Genomic DNA, 21,499 nt, shown 5'->3' with positions numbered 1-21,499 from the left:
GGGAGATTATCAGCCTTAATCACAGTCCAGGGGTGGCCGATAAAGGGAAAATGAGAGACTTTCCTTTGGCCTCTTCTAGGAGACTCTTTTTGCGTGTGATTGTAACATCTTAATTCTAGTTTCTCTGGAAACCATAATCCTCACTCCCTTTGCTTTAGGAGAAAGCTCTATTGCCTCCAGACAAGGGGTGGCTGAACTCAGCAAGGGAGTTTTAAAGGCAGATGGAAGATTAAGTACCTGGAAGATATTAATACTAGTTTTATTCTCTTGAGTAAACAGTATCTTCTAGCTTCCCCCAGAACTATATTCCCCCAGAGTCACTGTCCTTGGGTTGTGAGGATTTAGGCTTAATTCTCCATGTGTAGAGGTGAGGGAAGTGAGAAAAAGACTCAGAGAAGGTAATTATTTGCCAGTTTCCTAAGTATTTGACATTAACTACTGCTGGAGAGCATCCAGTGAATGTCCCAGAAAACCTGCTTTTGAATCTTTAGATTCTCAGTGAAGGGACCCTGGCATGGTGTGGGAAACCAGTCTCCTGGTGGATACGTTTTTATGATGTGACCATGCTGTACTTTAGCTTCTGGCGAGAATTAATGATTGACTTTTGATATCGCCTGGCCAGTGCATCTCAAACAGGACCAGAATTCCTGTCTTGTAGACTCATGGATCACAGAATGACAAAGTCAGACACGACCGTCTAAATAAACCCTTTCATTTTACCAATGGGAAGAGAATGAGGAAGCCATGATGTATGTGCTCAAGGCAACACAGTGAGACCCCACAGAGTTGAGGTCTCCAGACTCATCCTAATGCACTTTCCAAACAAATCATTATGAGCCCCTTTATCTTACATTTGTGCTTGTATCTTGCTGAAGGTATTTTGCTTTTTCCTTTAGTAAGGACATTTAAGAGCAGGCAGAATGGGTAGCCTTTGGGCTTTTTGTCCCTTAGACCATGAACCAAAAACATTTGTGGAAAACTGTTACAATCAACATATTAAGTGAAAATTAACTCTAGGGAACTTATTTGGCATTGTGACAAATGTGCAGTCAGTCAACAAATTCTTCCCAAATTCCATGTGCCAGGTTTGTGGTTAGCTGTGTTATTTAGAAGTCAAGAGAAGGCTTCACAGTCCCCCCTCTAGGAGCTCAAAGTCTAATTAGAGAAGAGTATTCTCAACCTTTTTTTGGTTAAGGACTTGTTTGACCTTCTATCTAAACCTCTGGATTTCGTTACATGATAATAACAATAGTTAGCATTTACACAGTTCTTTAAGGATTACAAATTGCTATAACTATATTCAATGGATCCTCACAACAACCTGGTGACGTAATTATCCTCATTTTATAGTTGAGGAAACTATTATTTTCAGAATTTTGTTTTTAAATGCAGTTACCTTCTCTGTAAAATGGCAATTATATTTCTTGTTCTATTTAGCTAAAAGGAAACAAATGTTTTGTGAGCCTTAGAACAAGTCATTATCTTTATTGCCTATCCTACTTACCTCATGGAGTTCCTATAGTGATCATATAAAGTTATGACTAATTCCTATAGGAATGGTGGACACAAGGACCCTCCTTGTGTCTGTGCTGGATACTTGAAGAGCCATTCAGAATTTTCAGGGTGGAAGGGGAGTTTGATGATTGGGACCACTATATGGGACTTGCAAAGCCCTTTTTCTAGTTTCTGCCTGACCATTCTCCTTCCCCTCAGGGCCAGTACTGTGACATCTGCACATCAGCCAACATCAACAAGGCTCATCCTATCACCAATGCAGTGGATGGAACGGAGCGATGGTGGCAGAGCCCTCCACTCTCCCGGGGTTTGGAGTACAGCGAAGTCAACGTCACCCTAGACCTGGGCCAGGTAAAAGGCAGTATTTCTCCTCATTGGGGTCAGAGCTGATTAGCACAAAATCAACTTCTTCCCAGAGCCAAGATCCCTGGTTGGGCATATGTTTGGGGGTTTGGGAAGTCAGGGAGCCAGCTGCAATTCAATTCATGCCTGCTATTTCATGCTCTATGCCCTCTAAAGGATTCAGCATTGGACTAAGAAGGAATTTCTCTTCCTCCCCCTCCCCTTGGGTGGCCTGCAGCCTGCAGCTTCTGTTCTCATCTTAGGGGGAAGGGAGATGTTTGTTCAAACCTTCCATGCCTGGAGAAGAAGTACAGACAACCCCTCCCTCCCTCTTCCCCAACCACCTCCTAAATCTCCCATAGCTTCCCTGGGATTTTGTTGACTTGACTAAGACTTTGCAGCCTGGGAGTTGTTTTTTCCTCTTTCTGCCTTTGCAGGCCTCCTGCTCCCATCTCCTTGAAAGCATAGCTTAGCTCCCTGCTTGGCATGCTGTAGATGGTCAGCAAACATGGCCAACTTGGCTGGCTGAGGGAAAGAACTGCACTGCACCAGTGTTTGTGTTCTCTGGCATACGAGGCCTGTCAAAGGGGCAGGTGCTAGTGTTCCCTCCTCCCCTCCTTGAGGTATGAAGGCAGCTGTCCTGAAACTATTGTGACTGAGTGGTGAGAGCTTGACCAGAGCCTTGGGTACAGTGCTGCACGTACCCCCAGCTACAAGAGGAAGGAAGGGGTACTCCCAGTACTTCTGGGCACTTCTCTACCGGGTGAGGAAGGAGAACTTGGCCAAGAGCCCTGAGTACTGAGCCTGCTATCACCACCAAAAGAAATCTTCTCCCTCAATTGCCCACCCTTTCACATCCATCTGACCACTAGTCTTTTCCTTATCATGACTTTAACAGTACAGACTTGGCAATAAGTTTTCTGGAACCTGGACATTGACATCAAGACCTCAGGGGAATGATAAGGGGGAGCAGATGGAATGTAAGGTGGGGGGGGGGAGGAAGAGGGCGGACCAGCCTGGGGCTATTGGCAGGGCCAAGGCGGAAATTCCAGAGATACCTGTGTGTGAGGGGCTCAGGTGTGCCTAGTCGTTGAGTAGCTGGGGCACAGCAACAAGCCTGTTGGGGCTTCTGGGAGTCAAGTCCTTTCCTTCAAAGAATTGTTTGGGTTTTATTGTCCTGACTCTGACTTTCTTGAGCTGTTATCTGGGTATAATTTGGAAGAATCACCTGATAAGAAACTTGGGGCTGACTCAGATAGGAGCCCCCTCAAAGAGGCAATTCTGTCCTTCCTGCTCATAACTTTAAGATAGCATAGGTAGGACTATTCTGTCTCCGGTCCTTCCTGCACAGGCTGACAGATCCATCCTCCTAAAGTATCCTTCTGATCATGTCCTTCCCTTACTAAGAATCTCTCAATGGCTCCCCATTGCCCATGAGATAAAGTCAACACTTTTATCTTGACACCTAAGGCCTTTACAATCTGATCCTCTCCTTATCCCTATGAATCTCTAGCATGATTGTCCTTTCTTCCACCAAATCATCAGTTATTGGGTTATCTTATCACTGATAGTGCCCTGGACCAGTCCAGCTAGGTGCTCTATTACCAGTTGAGAGGAAGCACATTAGAATAGAAAGAGTCCATCTGAAAGGAATTGGGTCAAGGATTGGAAGTCAAAAGACCTAAGTTCTAGTCCCAGTTTTGCCTTTGTCATTGTAATTTTGAGCAAGCCATGCCTTCTTTGGGCCTTGGTTTCTCTGGGTAAGGTTTCTTTGAATTGTGGCATAGATAGGGAAAGAAGGAAACAGGGTCCTTACTCTTGGGTTTCCCTTTTCTCCTCTGTAAAATAAGGGGTCTGAATTAGATGACCTTTAAGGCTCCTTCCAGTCCTGACATTCAGTGACTCAATAGCAAGGAAAGAGACTTCCTTCATCAAGTCTCCTGGCCTCATCCTGTCCATGCTCCATCCCATCTGTCTCCTTTCATTAGCTATCCCCTCTTCCCATTCAGGGTGGGAAGGGCATGTGTCCTTCATCTGAATGATTCATCTTTTCTTTCTCCTGGCCTAGATTCTGCTCTTGGCCCAAACTGGTAAGATTTGGAGAAAATAATATGCTGTCTTGACAAGAGAATTGGGATGGGGTGGAGGAAGGGGTTGAGGACTCCAGCTACTTTATTTAGAAAAGGGGGAAGTGGATAGGAAAAAAGGAAAGGAAAAGACAAAAAACAGGAAGGACTTTAGAAAAGATAGAGTGGAGTCAGACTTGGGAAAAGGAGTCCATACTTGAGTGGCAGACACTATATGTGTGCATACATGTATGAATAGATGTATGTGTGTATGTAAGTGGGCGTACAAATTCCTTTGATCCAAACATATGTCCTGGGTGTGAATATGTGTGGGAGAGGTATGTAATTCTGATGTTTGGATCAAAGGAGTATAGATTGAGTGGCAAGAGATCTTTGAGACCTCCTAGTCCAACTTTCTCATTTTCAGATGAAGACATTGAGGCAGAGTTTAAATAACTTGCCCAAGGTTACAGTTTATAAGTAGCAGAACAGGAATTAGAAACATAAATCTCTGATTTCAAATCCAGAATTCTTGACCCTGCACTGGTGTCAGGATTCAGATTAATTTGGCAGATATTGATTAAGTACCTTCATAGGCAGCTAGGTATCAAAATGGATATAGCAGGAGATTTGAAATCAGGAAGGCAGAAGTTTAAATCCCATTTCAGACACTTCCTTCCTGTGTCACCCTGGGCAAGTCACTTAACCTGTCTGTGCCTCAGTTTCCTGGTCTATAAAATGGGGATAATAGTACCTGTCTTAGGATTGTTGTGACAATCAAATGAGTTCATGTATGTAAAGTGCTTTATAAATCTTAAGGCATATATAATGCTATGTAACTACTAACTAATGTTAATATCAATCAAATTAATAAGGATTTTTTTTCTGGACAGATTTTTTAAAAATTATTTTTATGAGAGCTAGGCCTAGAATGGGAGGTCCTAGGTTCAAATCTGGCCTTAAGATACTTCCTAGCTGTGTGACCTTGGACAAGTCACTTAACCCTCATTGCCTAGCCCTTACCTCTCTTCTGCCTTGGAACCAATACACAGTATTGATTTTAAGATGGAAGATAAGGGTTTAAAATTATTTTTAAAAATTTTCCATGGTTCCATGATTCATGTTTTTTCTTTCTCCTCCTTCCTCCTCCCTCCTTGAGTTGACAACTAATTCCACTGGCTTATACATATGTGTGTGTGTGTGTGTGTGTGTGTGTGTGTGTGTGTGTGTGTGTATAAAATCACTCAAATCCATTTCCATATGAGCAATCCTTTAAAGCCATAACCCTAAATCACATAATCATATAAAAAAGTGATAAATCACATGTTTTCTTCTGAGTTTCTGCTCCCACAGTTCTTTCTCATAAGTGTCTTTGAATTGTCCTGCATCATTGCATTGCTGCTAGTAGAGAAGTCCACTACGTTCGATCGTTCCAAAATGTTACAGTCTCTGTATAAAATGTTCTCCTGGTTCTGCTTCAATAAGGATTTATTAAAATTACCTATGTTCTAAGCTCTGTAATTGGCTCTGGGGATAAACATGTAAAAATAAAAAGCAGTTAATGCCTTTGAAGGAAATAGAACCTATAAACAGATAAGTAAAATGAAAGTTAATTTTAGGAAGTAGATGATACTAACATCCAGGGTGAGATCAACAAAGACTTGGCCCTTTAGCTGAGCCTTGAAGGAAACTAGGGACTGGCTGTCTGCCTCTGGAGTTTATTTGCACATTAGGCATGTTTGCTAAGAAGTGGGGGCTGTGGCACGGCTTCATCAGTGTCTATGTGACCAAAGATCAGACCTTTAGATTCAGACTCTGAAAGACTTCACAGTGAGATAGAAAAGATGAGGCTCAGTCATGCTAGGCACGCATTCATGGTTGAACTGATACAGCCCAGCTCTTGAGAGGGGTCACTGATGTCTCCCTCACTGCTTCCCTCTGATGTCTCGATTGACCCAAATGTTCGAGTGAGGCAGGAAATACAGAAGGAGGCTCCTGGGCTGGTTGGTCATGATGGGCATTTCAGTGTGCCCTTCCTGTTTGCTGATGAATATGGAGCATCATCTATGCTCCCTTGCTAGGGGGATTCGAATCTGTACAGAACTTGGCGTCCCTGGGAACATCCTGATGAAGAGATTAGTGCAATGCAAGTATTTATCGAGTTCTTACTGTGTGACCCCTGTGCCTGCTGTGCTGTCGGGACTACAAGAGAGGCAGGTTTCTGCTCCCAGAGAGCTGTGAGAGGGAAACAAGTCTGAAACCCCGGCAGCAAAGAGTGATACAGGCCAGGACAGAATGTGGGGAAGGCAGGTGCTGGGGGAAATCAGAGAAGGGTGAATTTTGCTATGCAAGCTGGCTCAGGCAAAGGCTTGGCCTTGATGCTTGACAGTCAGAATATGCCTGTTGTTTTGGTAAGGGCCAGTCCCAGGGTCAGTGTGTGCCCTTGTTAACTTAACCAGATTTATATACTGACATTGCCCTACAGTTTACTTTAGTTTAGATGCAGCCTGATATCTGATATATTTTTCATGTCCGAACTAAAAACGTTTCTACGTTCTAGCCTTTGGGGGGGTGTTAACATTTTTTTAAAAATAGACCCTTGTTTAAAGGGAAGAGGGCAGAAATCTTACCTGTTAGGTGTGTATGATAGAGAATTTCACAGCCAAATTCTGTCCTATTAACCTTATCAGACCTGTCTCCTTCCTCCTCTCCTGTCTGCAGCAGGAACAGGTCTTTGTAGACAAGCCTTAAATTGAGCTTTTGACCTTCACTGTTTAAAGGAAAGAGATTCTTGCCTGTCTTCATCCTTTGGGTATTAGCCTGCCTAGGGGCAGAGGGCTAGATGATATGACCTCTGAGGTTATTTTCATCCTGAATATAGATTATTAGACCATTCTCACAAAGTTGTTGTAAGGATCAAATGAGACAATATTTGTAATGTACTTAGCACACAGTTCTTGGTACAGAGTGGGAGCTTACTAAATTTTTATTTACTTCTTTCCTAGTAGAAAAAACCCTAAATTTAGAGTTCCATTTCCAGTTCTTCTGGAACTTCAGTGTGACCTTGTGCAAGTCACTTTCCAGCTTTGGTGCTTCCTCATTTTTTCTTCTTTGTAAAATTATGTTATTAAACTACAGATCATCTCTGAGGTCCTTTCTATCTCTGAATCTATGTTTTTCTTATAAAAAGAAATGAGGTGGATTTTGTGAAGACACAGACTGACCTTAGCTCCAGGACACTAGACATAATTTACTTGTCCATCAATAAAAATTATTAAGTCCCTTCTGAGGGTTCTCAGCCATGTCAGGTACTTTGGGGGACACAAAAGTATGTTATAGTCCTTGCCCTGTAGTATCCCTTTGTGTGAGAGTTGTTTCTCTATTTAAAAAGAGTTAAACATAATGGGTGGCATTTTGTTCAATGCCCAGAATGGCCAGGAAAAGCTTCCTGGAGGAGGCAGGCAGATGGATGGCTAGCGAACAGAGGGGAGGGTGTTTTCAGACTGAGGAGCTGTATTATCAAAGGTAAAGACATCTAAATGCAAATGCTGTATTTTGGGAAATAAGGAAGAGGCTGGCTTGGCTGGATTGCTGGCTACATGAAAAAGAAAGGAGCATTGTGAAGGGGAGTGTGGGACTAGGTTGGAAGAGGGCCTTGAATGCCAGGCTGACAAGGTGAAGGAGATGAGATTATCCTATACACATTTGGGAAACGATTTGAGATTTTTGAGCTGGAAAATGACATTAAAATAGATGAATGAAATGTTCTGTAGAATAACCAGGACACCATTCTAGTAGAGAAGAGTACTAGATGTAGAATTAAAAGAATTAGGAACTCTTCACCCAGGTAACCTTGAGCAAATTATTTACCCTCTTGGGGTCTCATTTTCCTTATCATTAAAATGTGAATATTAGACTAGATGGCCTTCCCAGAGCCCCATCTTTGATCTCTTCCAACTCTTTGGCCTAAGAAGTCATGAGTAAAGGGACAGCTGGGTAGCTCAGTAGATTGAGAGTCAGGCCTAGAGATGGGAGGTCCTAGGTTCAAATCTGGCCTCAGACACTTCCCAGCTGTGTGACCCTGGGCAAGTCACTTGACCCCCATTGCCCAGGGCCCTGCCCTTACCACTCTTCCACCTATGAGCCAATACACAGAAGTTATGGGTTTAAAAAAAAAAAAGAGGAAAAAAAAAGTCATGAGTAAGAACTTAGGTGGTGGTCATGAGTGCGAGCAAGACGGACAGGGAGAATGGGCAGGTCTTGGTGACTTAGATGCACTGAAGATGTTTCTCAAAACCCAGTCCTGTGAGCCTCCATCCCAGGCTCAGTCACAGGGAACTTTTGCTGAGCTGGTAGGTTGTTGCTTCTCAGTCAGGCAGGGCTGGGAAGAGGAGGGAGGAAGCCTTGGCTGAATGCTTCACAATGGCCTGTCTCCATGGTGATCCCAGGGTGGCTAGAGCAGGTGGGCATTGAGCCACTGCAGTGGGGGAAGGGAGAGGGAGAACTAAATTGGCAAAGCCCTGAGAGGCCTATCCCTGCCTTTCCTGACTAAACCCACCTTACTGGCCCCCAGATAGCTTTCTTTTTTTTCCTTTTCTTTTTCTTTTTCCTTTTCCTTCCCTCCCTCCCTCCCTCTTCTTCCTTCCTTCCTTCCTTCCTTCTTTCCTTCCTTCCTTCTTTTCTTTCTTCCTTCCTTCCTTCCTTCCTTCCTTCCTTCCTTCCTTCTTTTCTTTCTTACACACAGTAAGGACTGACAAGATATTGGAAACTGTTACTTGAGAGACTAGGAGGCAAGACCATGAGATTGAAAGAGATCTGGCCTGGGTGATAAGAGACCCAGGATAGAATCTTGACTCAGCCTCTGATGTGCTATGGGGTGTTGGGCAAGTCCATCTCCTGTTCAACTGAAAGAAGATGTTGGATTACATTAGATGTCCTTAAATCTTTTTCATGGCAGTCTGGTGAAGTCCATGTATCTCTTTTCTCAGAATATGTTTAAATGCATAAAATAAAATGCATTGGATCACAAAAGAAATATCAAATATTGAAATATAGATATCAAAATTTTTAAAATGAGTTTGAGGTGCCCAGGTTAAGAATAGTCTCTGGATTAAATGATCTCTAAGGTGATTTGCAGACCTTTCCAGCCTCAGATTCTATCCTTGGTTGGAACTGAGGGTTTGAAAGCTACTTTCTCTCTGTGTCCTTCAGAGAAGCTTGGCATCAGCTAGGTCTTCACTTCTATTAACAGGTGGAGCTTCCCCTGCTTTCTGGCTTGGGACAAGAGGAGCCTGCAGCTTCACATGCTTGAATTTAGTTCAGAAAGTCTGAACTGTGTCCCAGCCCCTGGGGGAGAGGGAAAGGGGGAAGAAGGTAAATTAGAAAGAGACAGCTGTGTAATTAGAGGAACAATGCAAAATGGGATATTATCCAGTGCCAAAGTGTGTGGTTATGGATAGTTAGTGCTGTGGGTGGTCCAGAAGCTGAGGCAGTCAGTAGGGAGACTCTTGAAAGAGGTAGGACATAAGCCTGTCCTTTGAGGATTAATGGGGTAGGGTTTGGACAGTTAGATATGGGAGGGGGCTATGGGTATGGCTGTAAGAGTAGACATGGAGTAAGAGGACAGCAAAGTGACTATGGATTGAGAACCAAGCCTGGAGATGGGAGGTTCTGAGTTCAAATGTGGCCTCAGACACTTCTTAGCTCTGTGACCCTGAATAAGTCACTTAACCCCCATTGCCTAGCCCTTACCACTCTTCTGTCTTGGAACCAATACACAGTATTGATTCTAAGAAGGTAAGGGTTTTTTTCTTTAAAAAAAAAAAAAAAAAAAGACTAGATGCGAAGACAGCAATGAGCTTGGTCCTGGCCTGGAGGATGGTGGTATAGGAGAACTTTAGAAGCAAGATTTGAGAGTCTTAAATACCATACCTTGTGACTCTAAAATTCTGACCTAGTTTTGGGGATTTTTGGAGAGGACAGGCTTAGAAGGTGAGTGATTCGTCAGGGAGAAGGGCTCAGGGAGAAGTGAAGGTGAAAAGCCTAGGGTGCAGGGGTGTGACTAGAGAGGAAGAAATCAAGAAAGCCGAGGACTTGGGGCTTTTCACAAGTTGAGTGGGTAAGGAAGAACTGGGTTTAGGGGTGGGGCAGACACTGGGGAACTAGTGGCAGGTAAACAGGAGCCTTCCTGGAAGGGAAGTGTCTGTGTGCTCTGGGATGCCAGCTGGAAGCCAATTTGACAAATTACTCATGCTAAGCAAGTTGTAACTAATTTCTATCTCCTTGGGTCACTGTATTTTTCACTCCTGGGGATAAAGTAGTTTCCTGAAATGGAGATTTCTAGAGGAAATTCCAGCTTTGATCTCCTTTCTCTTTAGAAAGAGCAAACTCTTTCCCCTTTTCTCTTTCTTTCAAAATCAGCAAGTCTTTATCATGTACTTATTTGCTATACCCGACCCCTGGGCTAGGTTCTGTGAGGAAAATGGTTGAAGAGCTAGAATTTATATAGAGCCATAAGATTTGCAAAGTGCTTTACATATTCTGTCTAATTTGATCCTTATAGCAATCTTATGAGCTTTATAAATGAAGAAACTGAGACATAAAGAGGCTAAATGACTTTGCTCTGGAGCAAGGGGTAGTGATTCAAATTTACATCTTCCTGATTCCAAATTTGTCAGTATCCATCATGTCACCTAGAGAAAAAAGAAGAAAAAAGAGAAGACAATTTCCTTGTCCTTGGAGAGTCTAAAGCCCAGTTGGGAAAATGGGGCTCTCGCATGCAATAATTAATTGGGAATCATGTGCCAAGCCATGTGGCAGTGAGTATTAATACTATAGATATTCGGATCAGGGAAAAATAAAAAACTGGTCTAGTCTGGGAAGATTTCGTGGAATAGGTAGGAAAGCATAAAGTTGGTGTCTGATGCTAAGGATGTCTCTGAACAGTCTTTATCAAGGGTAATGGCTCTGAAGAAGGTTCTGCCCTCTAATTTTTCTTTGCCTCAAGCTATAAAGTATGCCTGTATTAAGAGGACATTCCAACTCCCCCAACCTATCTTCCTGACGAAGCTTGGGAACTGGGCTCCCTTTCTTCCCTGACTCCTTTGAGATACCTTCTATCTGTATCCTGCCTACCACCATTGATTTCATTTGCTGTATTCCCCAGAAGGCATTCTGGTAGACATCTAGATGGTACTCTCATCCTTCTCTAGGGTAGCTGAAAGGCTCAGATCCCTGCATTCTTATGGCTCCCAAGTACAGGCTTCCTCCCTTGGAGTTAAGAGGGAGGGAGAGGCGATGGGGGAGGGGAGATCCCAACAGGATGTTGAAGCCCTTGGGTTGGGGAAGGGGAAAGGGAAGGAGTGCCCACCTCAGGTGGCTTGCTGCCAAAGCTCTTTGTTCTGGAACGCTGAGGAGCGGATACCTGTAATGAAATGGGCACTGGGAGCCAGGAGTACTTCCTTGATGCTAGTGGTGTGGGAATGAGCTGGTGGGGGTTGGGGCAGTAGAGAAAAGGAGGGAGATGATAGAAGGAGGAGGAGGTTCAGCTCTACTCTCAGTCTTAGAGGAGGAGTGAGGGAGAATTTATGTTTAGAAAATATCCCTAGATATAAACACCTGCCAAGAAACAGCCTGATGAATCAACATACAAACCGTAGCTAAGGGGACATGGTTAAATAAGGCTAATTATCATGGAAGGCTTCCTGGGAGAGGCAGAGATGGAGAGATGATAAAAATAAATCATTTTTTAGCTTTACAAAGTGCTTTCCTCACCATACTTTGAAGTGGTGCACAGTACAAGTATTTTCCCATTCAGCAGTGCAGGAAACTTGAGTTTCAGAGATTAAATGACTTGTCCAAAGTTACAGGGCTAATAAGTGTCAGAACTGGGACACATATCCAATGTATCTCTTACTCTACAGAACTGTAACACCAGGGTGTTGTCCTCTGAGTCCAGGACAGTGTGTTTGGAGAGGCTTCATAGTGGCACAGCCCTGGAGTCAGAAAGACCTGAGTTCAAATCCAGCCTCAGATTTTTACTAGCTATTTAAGCTGGGCCCTGGGCCAGTCACTTAATCCTGCTGGTCTCAGTTCTTCATCTGTAAAATGAGCTGAAGAAGGGAATGGCAAACGACTTGATCCTGGCCAAGAAAACCCTAAATGGAGTCACAAAGAATCTGAATGTCAACATAATCAGAAATAACCCCCAGGATTTTGAATCAGGACCTTTGAATCTCAGTCGTACCTATGCAACTTTTGGTACATTTATGAATTTGAACCTGTTACTTCTTCAGCAAACGCTGGACCAGTAAATAGACTCAAAACCATTTCTCCCTCCTAATCAGGACTGAACTTTAAAAAAAAAACACCTTACCTTCTGCCTCAGAATGGATATTGAGTATCAGTTTCAAGACTTAGAAGAGGGGTAAGAGCTAGGCAATGGGGGTTAAGTGACTTGCCCAGGGTTGCCCAGTTAGGAAGTATCTGAGATCTCATTTGAACCCAGGACCTTCCATCTCTAGGCATGACAGTCTATCCACTGAGCCACCTGGGTGCTTCTGTATTTCTTTTTGGCCCTTTGCTAGGTTGTAGAAAGGACCATTGAGGTGATCTGTCTCTGATATCAAACTCAGATAGAAACGGGGGCCACTAATCTGTACATAAGGATCCCTGTGGGATTTATATTGAACTGATTTTAAAATATAATATCTACTTTATTATATTTTAATTTATTTTGTTAACTACTTCCCAGTTACATTTTTCTCTCGTTTGCCCACAGTGGTGAGTGTATGGTGGACCACCGTGTATTTGATACTTCTGATTTAGTCCCAACTGGTTATTTTACAAATGAAACGCTAAGGATAAATGATTTGCCCAAAGTAGTAAAAGGCAGAGCTGGGATTTGAACTTGAGTCTGCGTAATTCATTGTTCTTTGTACATCATCACCCTTCCACTCTTTAGAGGAAACTGTAATAAAGAACTTCTTTTATATCCATTTCCCCTGTCATTTGAATAGTTCCAGGAGAGTGGAGAGAAGGATCATCTTCATGCTGTATATGAGGAAACTGAGTCCCAGCAAAGTGTGTTGTTCAAAGTCTTGGACACATTTTTGAGTTGTTAATGGCCAGAAGTTCAGAACAGAGGAAGGTCTGTTTTCTCCAAGGTTCCTCTCAGTTTCTGTTGGTGGAGCGTTGGTTTTGGTTGGGGAAGCAGACTAAAGTGGGAGGAGGCTTTGCTGATGATTCAGTGGATAGTGTTTCCTGAGTCCCATATCCTATAGTTTCTTCCCCAGGGGAATTGGAGTTTTTTTTCTTACTTTTCCCTCATTTTAATTTCCCTCTTTTAAAAGTGTAAAAGGAGGGAAGATCAGCAAGACAGTGGATTTAGAAGGACATGTCTTTTGAATGGATTTTAAAGTTTTGAACACAGAATCCTGGTGTTCTATACCCCCAAAATAACACTCTATAACACCCCATCCCTTTCCTTTTCCACTTGAAGACCCCATGTGTTGGGGAAAACAGCTCTTCCTATGTCCTTAAATAGCTCTTCTACTTTTGGACAGCTCCATTTTCTCACAGAGTGCCTTATACAGAGTACGGACTTCATAAATTGAGGAAAATTGTCCTTATTTTCAGCTAAAATCTTCCTCTCCACCATTTTTAAGTGATGCTCCTAGTTCTGCTGTTTGAGTCTTAAGTAGAATAAATACAATCCTTCTTCCGCATGAGAGCACTTCATATACTTGAAAACTACTGTCATGTCCTCTCAAAATGCATCAGTTTCTCTTCAACATAAGTTATATAGGGCTTTATACGCACACAAATAACATTTTTACTATTCCCAGTTTATTCATTTTAGTCACTTCATGGATGTGCTCCCAACTTGTTCAATTTCTTACTACCTGGAGTTGAACATAATCCTGGCCAAGTCCTCTGATTAGGAATGTTATTGCAGCTCTCATTTTGACCACAATTTTTTCTGTTAATGTGGCTTAAAATTGTATCCGCTCTTTGAGCTGCCTTTCCTTCTCTTCTCCCCCTACCTCGTGTATCTTGGAGGTAAACGTCAGCCTGTTTAGGGAACGCAGGGCTCAGAACTGACACAATCATTGACTCCAGTGAAGGCTCTCAGATCAGGGCCATGTAATTTCCTTCTGGGGAGTGGTCCTAGGCTTGGGTAGGGGGCCATGGAGAAAGCCCAGTGCTCTAGATTCTACCTTTTCCCTTCTTTCTTTACCACCCTAAGCAACCAGTACCCTTCCATTTATCTTCCCTATCTCTGGTGTGGCCGGAAGGGCCTGGCTGTGACTCTCCTTTCCTGGGATGATGAATAGACCGACCTCCCTCTGATTAGCTCAGATCTTCCGCTGCAGGGAAAGTGGTGTTCCGGCCTCCTGGGAGGCTGAGGTGCTGCTGGGAGGGCCAGTTGTTTTTTCCATACTAGGCTACCTTATAACAATCAGTAATGTCTGTCTTACTTTATTTAACTTTGTAACCTTTAAAGGAGAAACAGTGTGGCACAAAAGCTAGAGAGCTAGGCTCAGCCTCCAGAAGGGTTCAAGTTCCACCTCTGACATATATCTCTACCTATTGATCATAGATAGACCATGAAGTGCATTGTTGGGACATTGACAAAATAATAGGCTTGATTTAAAAACAAACACAATGAAAAAATCCCCTTTTAAAGAACTTACCTACCTATGGTCTAAATTCTTCATAGTCACTCTATAAAATAAGCAGTCATCTCTTAAATCCCCTGTTGTAAATGTGCTTTTGGTTTGTTTTTTTTTTTTTTTGCATCCTCACCTGGGCTGGTGTCTTTTGTGAGGTCAGGATTCTTTTGTTTGGTCCTTGGTTAAGCATTCACCCATGAGGTTGTTTAGCTCTGCTGTTTATGGTGCTAATAGGTAAATCATATCGAAAATAATCTCAGTGATTGGTAGGGGACTTAACTTTTATCCAAATGAGGTGAATGAGTGATGGGGGTCTTTCCAAACTCTGGTTTGATATCTTTAGTCTCTGCATTCATCTGCCAGTCTCATCTTAGGATATTGACCTTATTATAGGCTATGTTCTCTTATTTTAGGCTCTGTGTATTCAGGAGAAGTAACATTGACTGGGGAAGAGTAGAGAGACCCCTTGAAACTTTCCCAAACCTAATCCTTACTACTGTGTGATAACTTCACTGGTAATCAGTTGCTCTATCAGTACATGGAAGGAGTTGGATCTTTGAGGTCCCTTCCAGTTCTAAGGCTAAGATCTTAGGATCCCCAATTTAATAGAAGAGAATACAGAAACTCAGAGACATCTGTTGACTTTTCCAAAGTCAGTACTGAAGCTCAGGTCTCATGAGTAGCAAACTCACTACTTCATGCTGTCTTCTCCCTCCTGACTATAGGAGCTGGTTGGGTGAGGAGCAAGGGGAGGGATAAGAGGAGAGAAGCCATTTTCAGAAGAAAGATAAACGGTGATAAGGGAAAGATGGTTCAGGATCTTTGTTTCTTGTGGCACAAAATAATATTGTGAATTGGGACCTATTGTTTTCACTCAGTGGTTCAGGCATTTTGAAAACTCTGGCTACATTCAGAGTAACTATGACAGTGCTCACAGGACCTTCAGTAATAATAACTCACAGTTATATTGTGCTTTCTGGTTTACTGATTCCTTCCTTCACTTTGACTCTGTAAGGGAGATAATCTGTGTATTTATAGCCTCATTTTAGAGATAAGAAAGCTAAAACTCAGAGTTTAAATTACTTCATAGGAAAAGAAAGGCAAAGAACCAGTTTCTAAAGAGGAGGGCTGTCCATCAGCTAGGGAATAGCTAGATAAATTGTAGAATATGAATATTAGATTATGTCCTTATTTTAGTGATAAGGGAGCTGAGGCTCAAAGTTTAAATGACTTCATAGGAAAAACAAAGAGCTAAAGTCTAAGGAGGAGCCTGATCATCATTGGGGAATGGCCAGATAAATTGTGGAATATGAATGTTATAGAATATTTTGTATTGTAAGAAATGACAAAAGAGATGATTTTAGAGAATCCTGGCTAGAATGAACCGGTACAGAATAACAAGGAGAACAATTTATATAAAGATAATAGCTTTGTAAAGAAAAACAATTTCGGGGAGCAGCTAAGTGGATCAGTAGATTGAGAGCAAAGCCCATAGATGGGAGGTCCTGGGTTCAAATCTGGCCTCACATTCTTCATAGCTGTGTGCTATCATCTAACCCCAATTGCATAGCCCTCACCACTCCTTCTGCCTTGGAACCAATATAGAGTATTCATTCTAAGACAGAAGGTAAGGGTTGTGAAAAGGAAATTCTTTGTTCTCTTTGTCTATTCTGAGTTCACGCTTGTGAAAGGGAATCCTTTATTATCTTTGTCTATTTTGAGTTAACACTTTGATTAACAATAACTTAAGTACCCTTTCTTAGTACCTTACTAGATTGTGAAAGCCACTTTGTCTACCTTTTGATTGAATCAACAAAAGTTTGAACTAGGTGAAGGAACTTGAAAACCACTTAGAGAATTCACACCCTCAGAAACTGGATCAGCCAGGAATCTGTGAATTCTTTTGATAAGAATTTATTCTTCCAGAAGGTGAGAAGTGGATCCCACAGACACTACCCCCCTGGGCAAGTGTCTAGGCAATTTGGAAACTGTGATTGGCCCCTGTGAAGAGGGGAAGGGACAAGAAGTCACCATAAAAAGTCCTGAATTTCTGGGGCTGGGTAGTTGGCTTTAAGAAGGGAGTGGATTTCAAGAAGAAATGGCCTCAGTAATCATCTTCAGCTTGAGTCATTGTCTTGACTTGCCTCTTGGAGGGAACTTAGGTGAGTGAATAGTTGGCTTTCTCTTCCTATCTTCTGGAGAGAGTTTAATCCCAGCTGAAGGTCAACAAGTCCTGGCTGAGTTGAGCACTGGAGCAATATTTAGATAGACTAAATGTTTTCTCTATCTTTCTGTATTTCTCTACTTTCACTCTTTCCACTTCTTTTGTAAATAAAAGCTATTAAAAGTCATTTCAATTTTGAGCAAGTCAGTGGCTACCATATTATTTTTAATTTTCATATATTTTAGTCAAACCATTAAAATTTAATTCCTGTAGGGTTTTAAAAAAACCAATTTTGTAAGACTTAAGAATTCTCATATATGAAATTACCAACAGTATATCTCCAGAGGACTGCCTGACAGAGAGGAGGTGGATACAAAGCATAGAAAGCAAGATATATTTTTGAACATGGTCACTGTATATATTAATTTTCTTCAACTATACGTATTTGTTATGAGGACTTTCTTTAATTGAGGGAAGAAAGATTAGTAGTAGTAGTAGTAGTAGTAGTATAAAAAAATGGACCATTGAAAAAATTTTTAAATGAACAGAGGGAATAGAAGGAAGCACAGACAAGCAGTTTTGAAAGTGCCTTGAATAACAATTATATACTTTTTCAAAAGGAAACATTATTTCATAGTGTTTCCTTTTGAAAAACTATATGATTTCATTTTTATATACAAATACCCTTTTTGTATTATGTTGTGTCTATAGATATGTTCTTTCTCTCTCAGTCAAGAATACTTTTTTTTTAATTTAGCGAAGAAATTTTATCCACAAAAATGTCTTCATAGGAGCATAGATTTAGAGCTGCAAGGGGCCTTAAAGGCAATAGTATTCATTTTTAAAGTGAAGAAACAGGCTGAAGAAGTTTGAATAACTTGCTCAGGCTCAAACAGCTATAATTTTGAACCAGGATTTAAAACCAAAGTCTCTTGAATATAACTCAAGGCTACAGGTCCAGGCCCTCTCTCTTATGTACTAGGTGGTCCCTCAATAGATATTTTTTGGGGAGGGAGAGGGTTGCCAGTAGAATAGTGCATACTCACTGATAAATGAGAGTGGATAGAATCAGATAACTGTGACAATAGAGATTCTTCTCCCTCCTGTGGGTCCACCCATTCGTCTTACTGAGGCCTCTTTCTAATGAGGGGGAAAAGTTACCTATTAAGTAGGAGCTGTCTCCATTCCCCTCATTTGTTTTAGCTTGGGTGTTTGCACATTCCTCTAGATTTGGCCTTTGATAAGGAGATGGATGTCCCTGTTGACTTTGCTTTTCTACCTTCCCTTTCAATAGCTTTTCACAGAAAAACTCCTCCTACCTTTTTGTTTTTATTCTTCTTTCTGGGTAGAGGGGCATGTTGAAATAGGGTGGGAGGGGGAAGCAAGTTGTCCAGCCTTTACAGTGCACCTCCACCAGACTCTTTCTGATCTCTTCCCTGTGCCCTTACCTCCAGGGCTTCATGCATTTCTCTCAGTCCTATTTCTGCCTTTCCATATAACAAGTGACTTCCAGATAAAAAGATAACTTGGCCTTAAGCTTCACTGAGAGGGATAGTGTCCAGAGGCAAGGAGGTGATAGTCCTACTGTGCATTAGCCTAATAAGACCCCATCTGAAATATTTTTTTCCTATTTGGGGCATCCTATTTTTTGAAGGAAATGGATACATTGGAGCTTGCCCAGAGGCTAGTGAGCAGGGAACCATGCTATATGAGGATCAGACAAAGGAATTTATGCTGAAAGAAAAGATGTACTGTGAAGGTGAAAAGCATCTTCCATTATTTGGAAGCATATAGAAACAGTATTAGACTTGCCCTTCTTATTTCCTGAGGCACAGAAGGGATCGAGGGGGTACAGGTGGTAGAGAGACAGCTAATAGTTCTGCCCTTCCTTAAGGAAGATCTTCCTTATAGCCAAAGATGTTCAGTGGCCATGGACTATCTTTAGAGGCCAAGAGTTGCCCTCATCTGGAGGTTTTAAGCAAAGCAGAATGAGCACTGGGAGATAGTGGTAAATTGGTTCCTGCCTAGGTAGGGAGATGTTAGAATTGATGATCTCTCATATACCCTCCAAAGCTAAGACTTTGACTCCCCCAACAGGAAGCCTTTCCTGCTATTCTAGCCTTGCATTGATCTCTTCTGCACTATTCTGAGCACCAACTGCACTCCTCTCTCTGTACTACTCAATTTAGCACCTAGCTCAGAGGGAAGGGCAGTGTAGATAAATGCTAATTTTTCACCTGTGAGTCTTATCCCAACCGGATCCTGAACTGAGGTGCCAGAGGAAGGGAAAGGCAGGATAGAGGAGTAAGTAGAGTTGATGTGAGGCTTGTTTCAAGACATTGAAAAATAGAAAGAGCACTGGTCTGAAAATCAGGGGACTTGGGCTTTGGATCTGGCTTTAACACTATCTATGTGACCTTAGGCAAGTCACTTCCCTATCATAGGCCTGGGTATCCTCAGACAAGATTGCTTTGTGCTATAGGGCAGGCAGGAGGAAAATATCTGGTCTTTGCTCTTAGAAATTTCCAAATAATAAGACTCTTGTGCATAATGTAACTTGGGAATACTAATGTAGCATAAATCCCCAAGCACTGAGAAACCATTGATTGAGGAAGGAACGGGAAGATGCTTTTTTCCACACTGGCCATCACCCTGAGCAGCCTCATTTCTCAGGAGGAGACCAGGCTACAGGGCCAAGTGTCCAAAGGTTTGGGTCTTTGCTGCCCTCCCTCCTTTATCTAGCTCAAAAGCTTCCTGGAGCTAATGTCCTTTTCCCTTGTCCCCACCAACCCAAGTTGATGTCCCCCAGAGGGTCTGAGAACTGGGATTTGAGTTCCATCGAGTCCTCTGATTTTTGATCCTTGCATTCAGAGAGCTTTGGGTCTCTTAGGACCCAAGGGGCCAACATCAGCACTTGTCGAGGATGAGACTGGCATTTGCAGAGAGCAGGGTCATCCAAGGGGACAGACAGGAAGTTATGGGATTTGGGGCTGAGTAGGGCAGGATTGGGTTACCGAAAGAGAGAGGATTGAACAGGTGCCCAGAGCTGGGGGATGGACGGGCACTCCTCAACTTCTCAGTGGGTCTCTGTGGCCATTGAAAAGATTTAACAGAAAATACATATGAGAGTGATGTCTATAACTTCTCCTAGGATCTATATGGCTCCAGGAGGAGGTAGGATCCTGACTGGGGGTGTTTTAAGTCGGGTTCTCAGTACTACTGGGGAAAAAATATGCTCATAGTTCCATAGTACATTCAGGTTTGCCAAGAGCTTTTTTCATAGTATCCTGTTTGCCTTTGCATGTAAGCAAGGGTATGTTCATAATGAATAACAATCAGCTTTCTTTTAAAAAGACCAATCACAAAAACACGTCCTTCAAACATGTATACATGATGTATTTTTAAGTTTAACCAGTATTATTAACATTTTCTACATTATTGTCCTTTTTTTTTTTTTAACCCTTACCTTCTGCCTTAGAATTGAAACTAAGTAGTAAAGGCTTGGCAATTGGGGTTAAGTGACTTGTCCAGGGTCCTATATAGTTAGGAAGTATCTGAATCCAGATTTGAACACAGAACCTCCCATTTCCAGGGCTGGCACTCTATCCACTGACCCACCTCAATGCCCCTCTTTGTTACCTAAGTCAAGGCAATCAACAAAACAGTAAGCCAAGCCCTATTTTGTAGCATTTGATGACTTCCAAGGGACAAATATTCATACTAGAAATTTAGCAATTAGCTCTCAAGAGTTCAAGCCATCTCTAGCACATCTCTGGGTATAAACATTAGTCTCATTTTTCAGATGAGAGAATTAAGACTCAGGAAGGTAAAGTGGACTTGCCTGTGAACATACAGCTAGTGAATTTTGGAACTGAGATTCAAAGAAAGTTCTCCCAAAGGATAGATGGATGGATAGAAAGATTGATGGTAGATAGATGGATATATAAATGGATAAGCAGATGTTCAGACAGACAGATGGATGGATAGATTGACAGAACAAGCATTTATTAAACACTTACTAAGTTATAAGCACTGTACTAAGTACTAGGTGTACAAGTACAAACAACCAAGGCAGTCCCTGCCCTCAAGGAGCTTACATTATAATCAAGAAAGACAATATATAAAGGGGAGCTAGAAATGAAGTGGTGGGAAATAGGAAGAGAGTACTGTTGCTGGTAAGGAGGTAGAGAATGCTAGAGAATGAGATGAATTGGGAATGAACTGTAGAATTTCCTGAAATGGCATTCTTTTCATTATTATAACTTTTCTTTATACTTTCCATACCCTGGTGATGCCCCAGAAGGTGTTTTCTTGTGGCCTTAATATTAAATAAATTAAATGGTCTACTTATGTGGCTAGGCACTGTGCTAAGTGTGGGGGGGCGGTACAAAAAGAGATAAAAAACAGTTCCTGCCCTCGAGGTGTTCACAGCCTAATTGAGATAACAAACAAATATGTAAAAAATAAGCTATATGAAAGATAAAGAGGAAATAATTATAAGGAAAGCACTAGACTTAAGCAAGGTTAGGAAAGACTTCCTGTAGAAGATGGGATTTTAAGGGCAGTTAGGTAGCACAGGAGATAGAGCACCAGTCCTGGAGTCAGGAGAACCTGGGCTCAAATCTATCCTTAGGTACTTCCTAGCTATGTTACTCTGGGCAAGTCACTTAATCCCAATTCCCTAGTTCTTGCCACTCTTATGTCTTAGAATTGACACTAAAACTGAAGGTAAGGGTTTT

The 21,499-nt window shown here is 42.0% G+C and overlaps 1 protein-coding gene across 1 annotated transcript in view; it reads left to right on the top strand.

The window, feature by feature from the left end:
- Positions 1–21,499, top strand: part of LAMA5 (laminin subunit alpha 5) — a 137,741-nt gene that overhangs the window by 9,121 nt on the left and 107,121 nt on the right. The window contains exon 2 of the mRNA XM_044659643.1: positions 1,714–1,866. Coding sequence (XP_044515578.1) covers positions 1,714–1,866 — 153 coding nt within the window. The remainder of the gene's footprint in view (positions 1–1,713; positions 1,867–21,499) is intronic.

Source organism: Gracilinanus agilis, chromosome 2 (assembly GCF_016433145.1).
Source record: "Gracilinanus agilis isolate LMUSP501 chromosome 2, AgileGrace, whole genome shotgun sequence".
Lineage (NCBI taxonomy): Eukaryota > Metazoa > Chordata > Mammalia > Didelphimorphia > Didelphidae > Gracilinanus > Gracilinanus agilis.
Note: the sequence above shows the minus strand (reverse complement) of the source record. Positions and strands in the feature narration are given on the sequence as shown.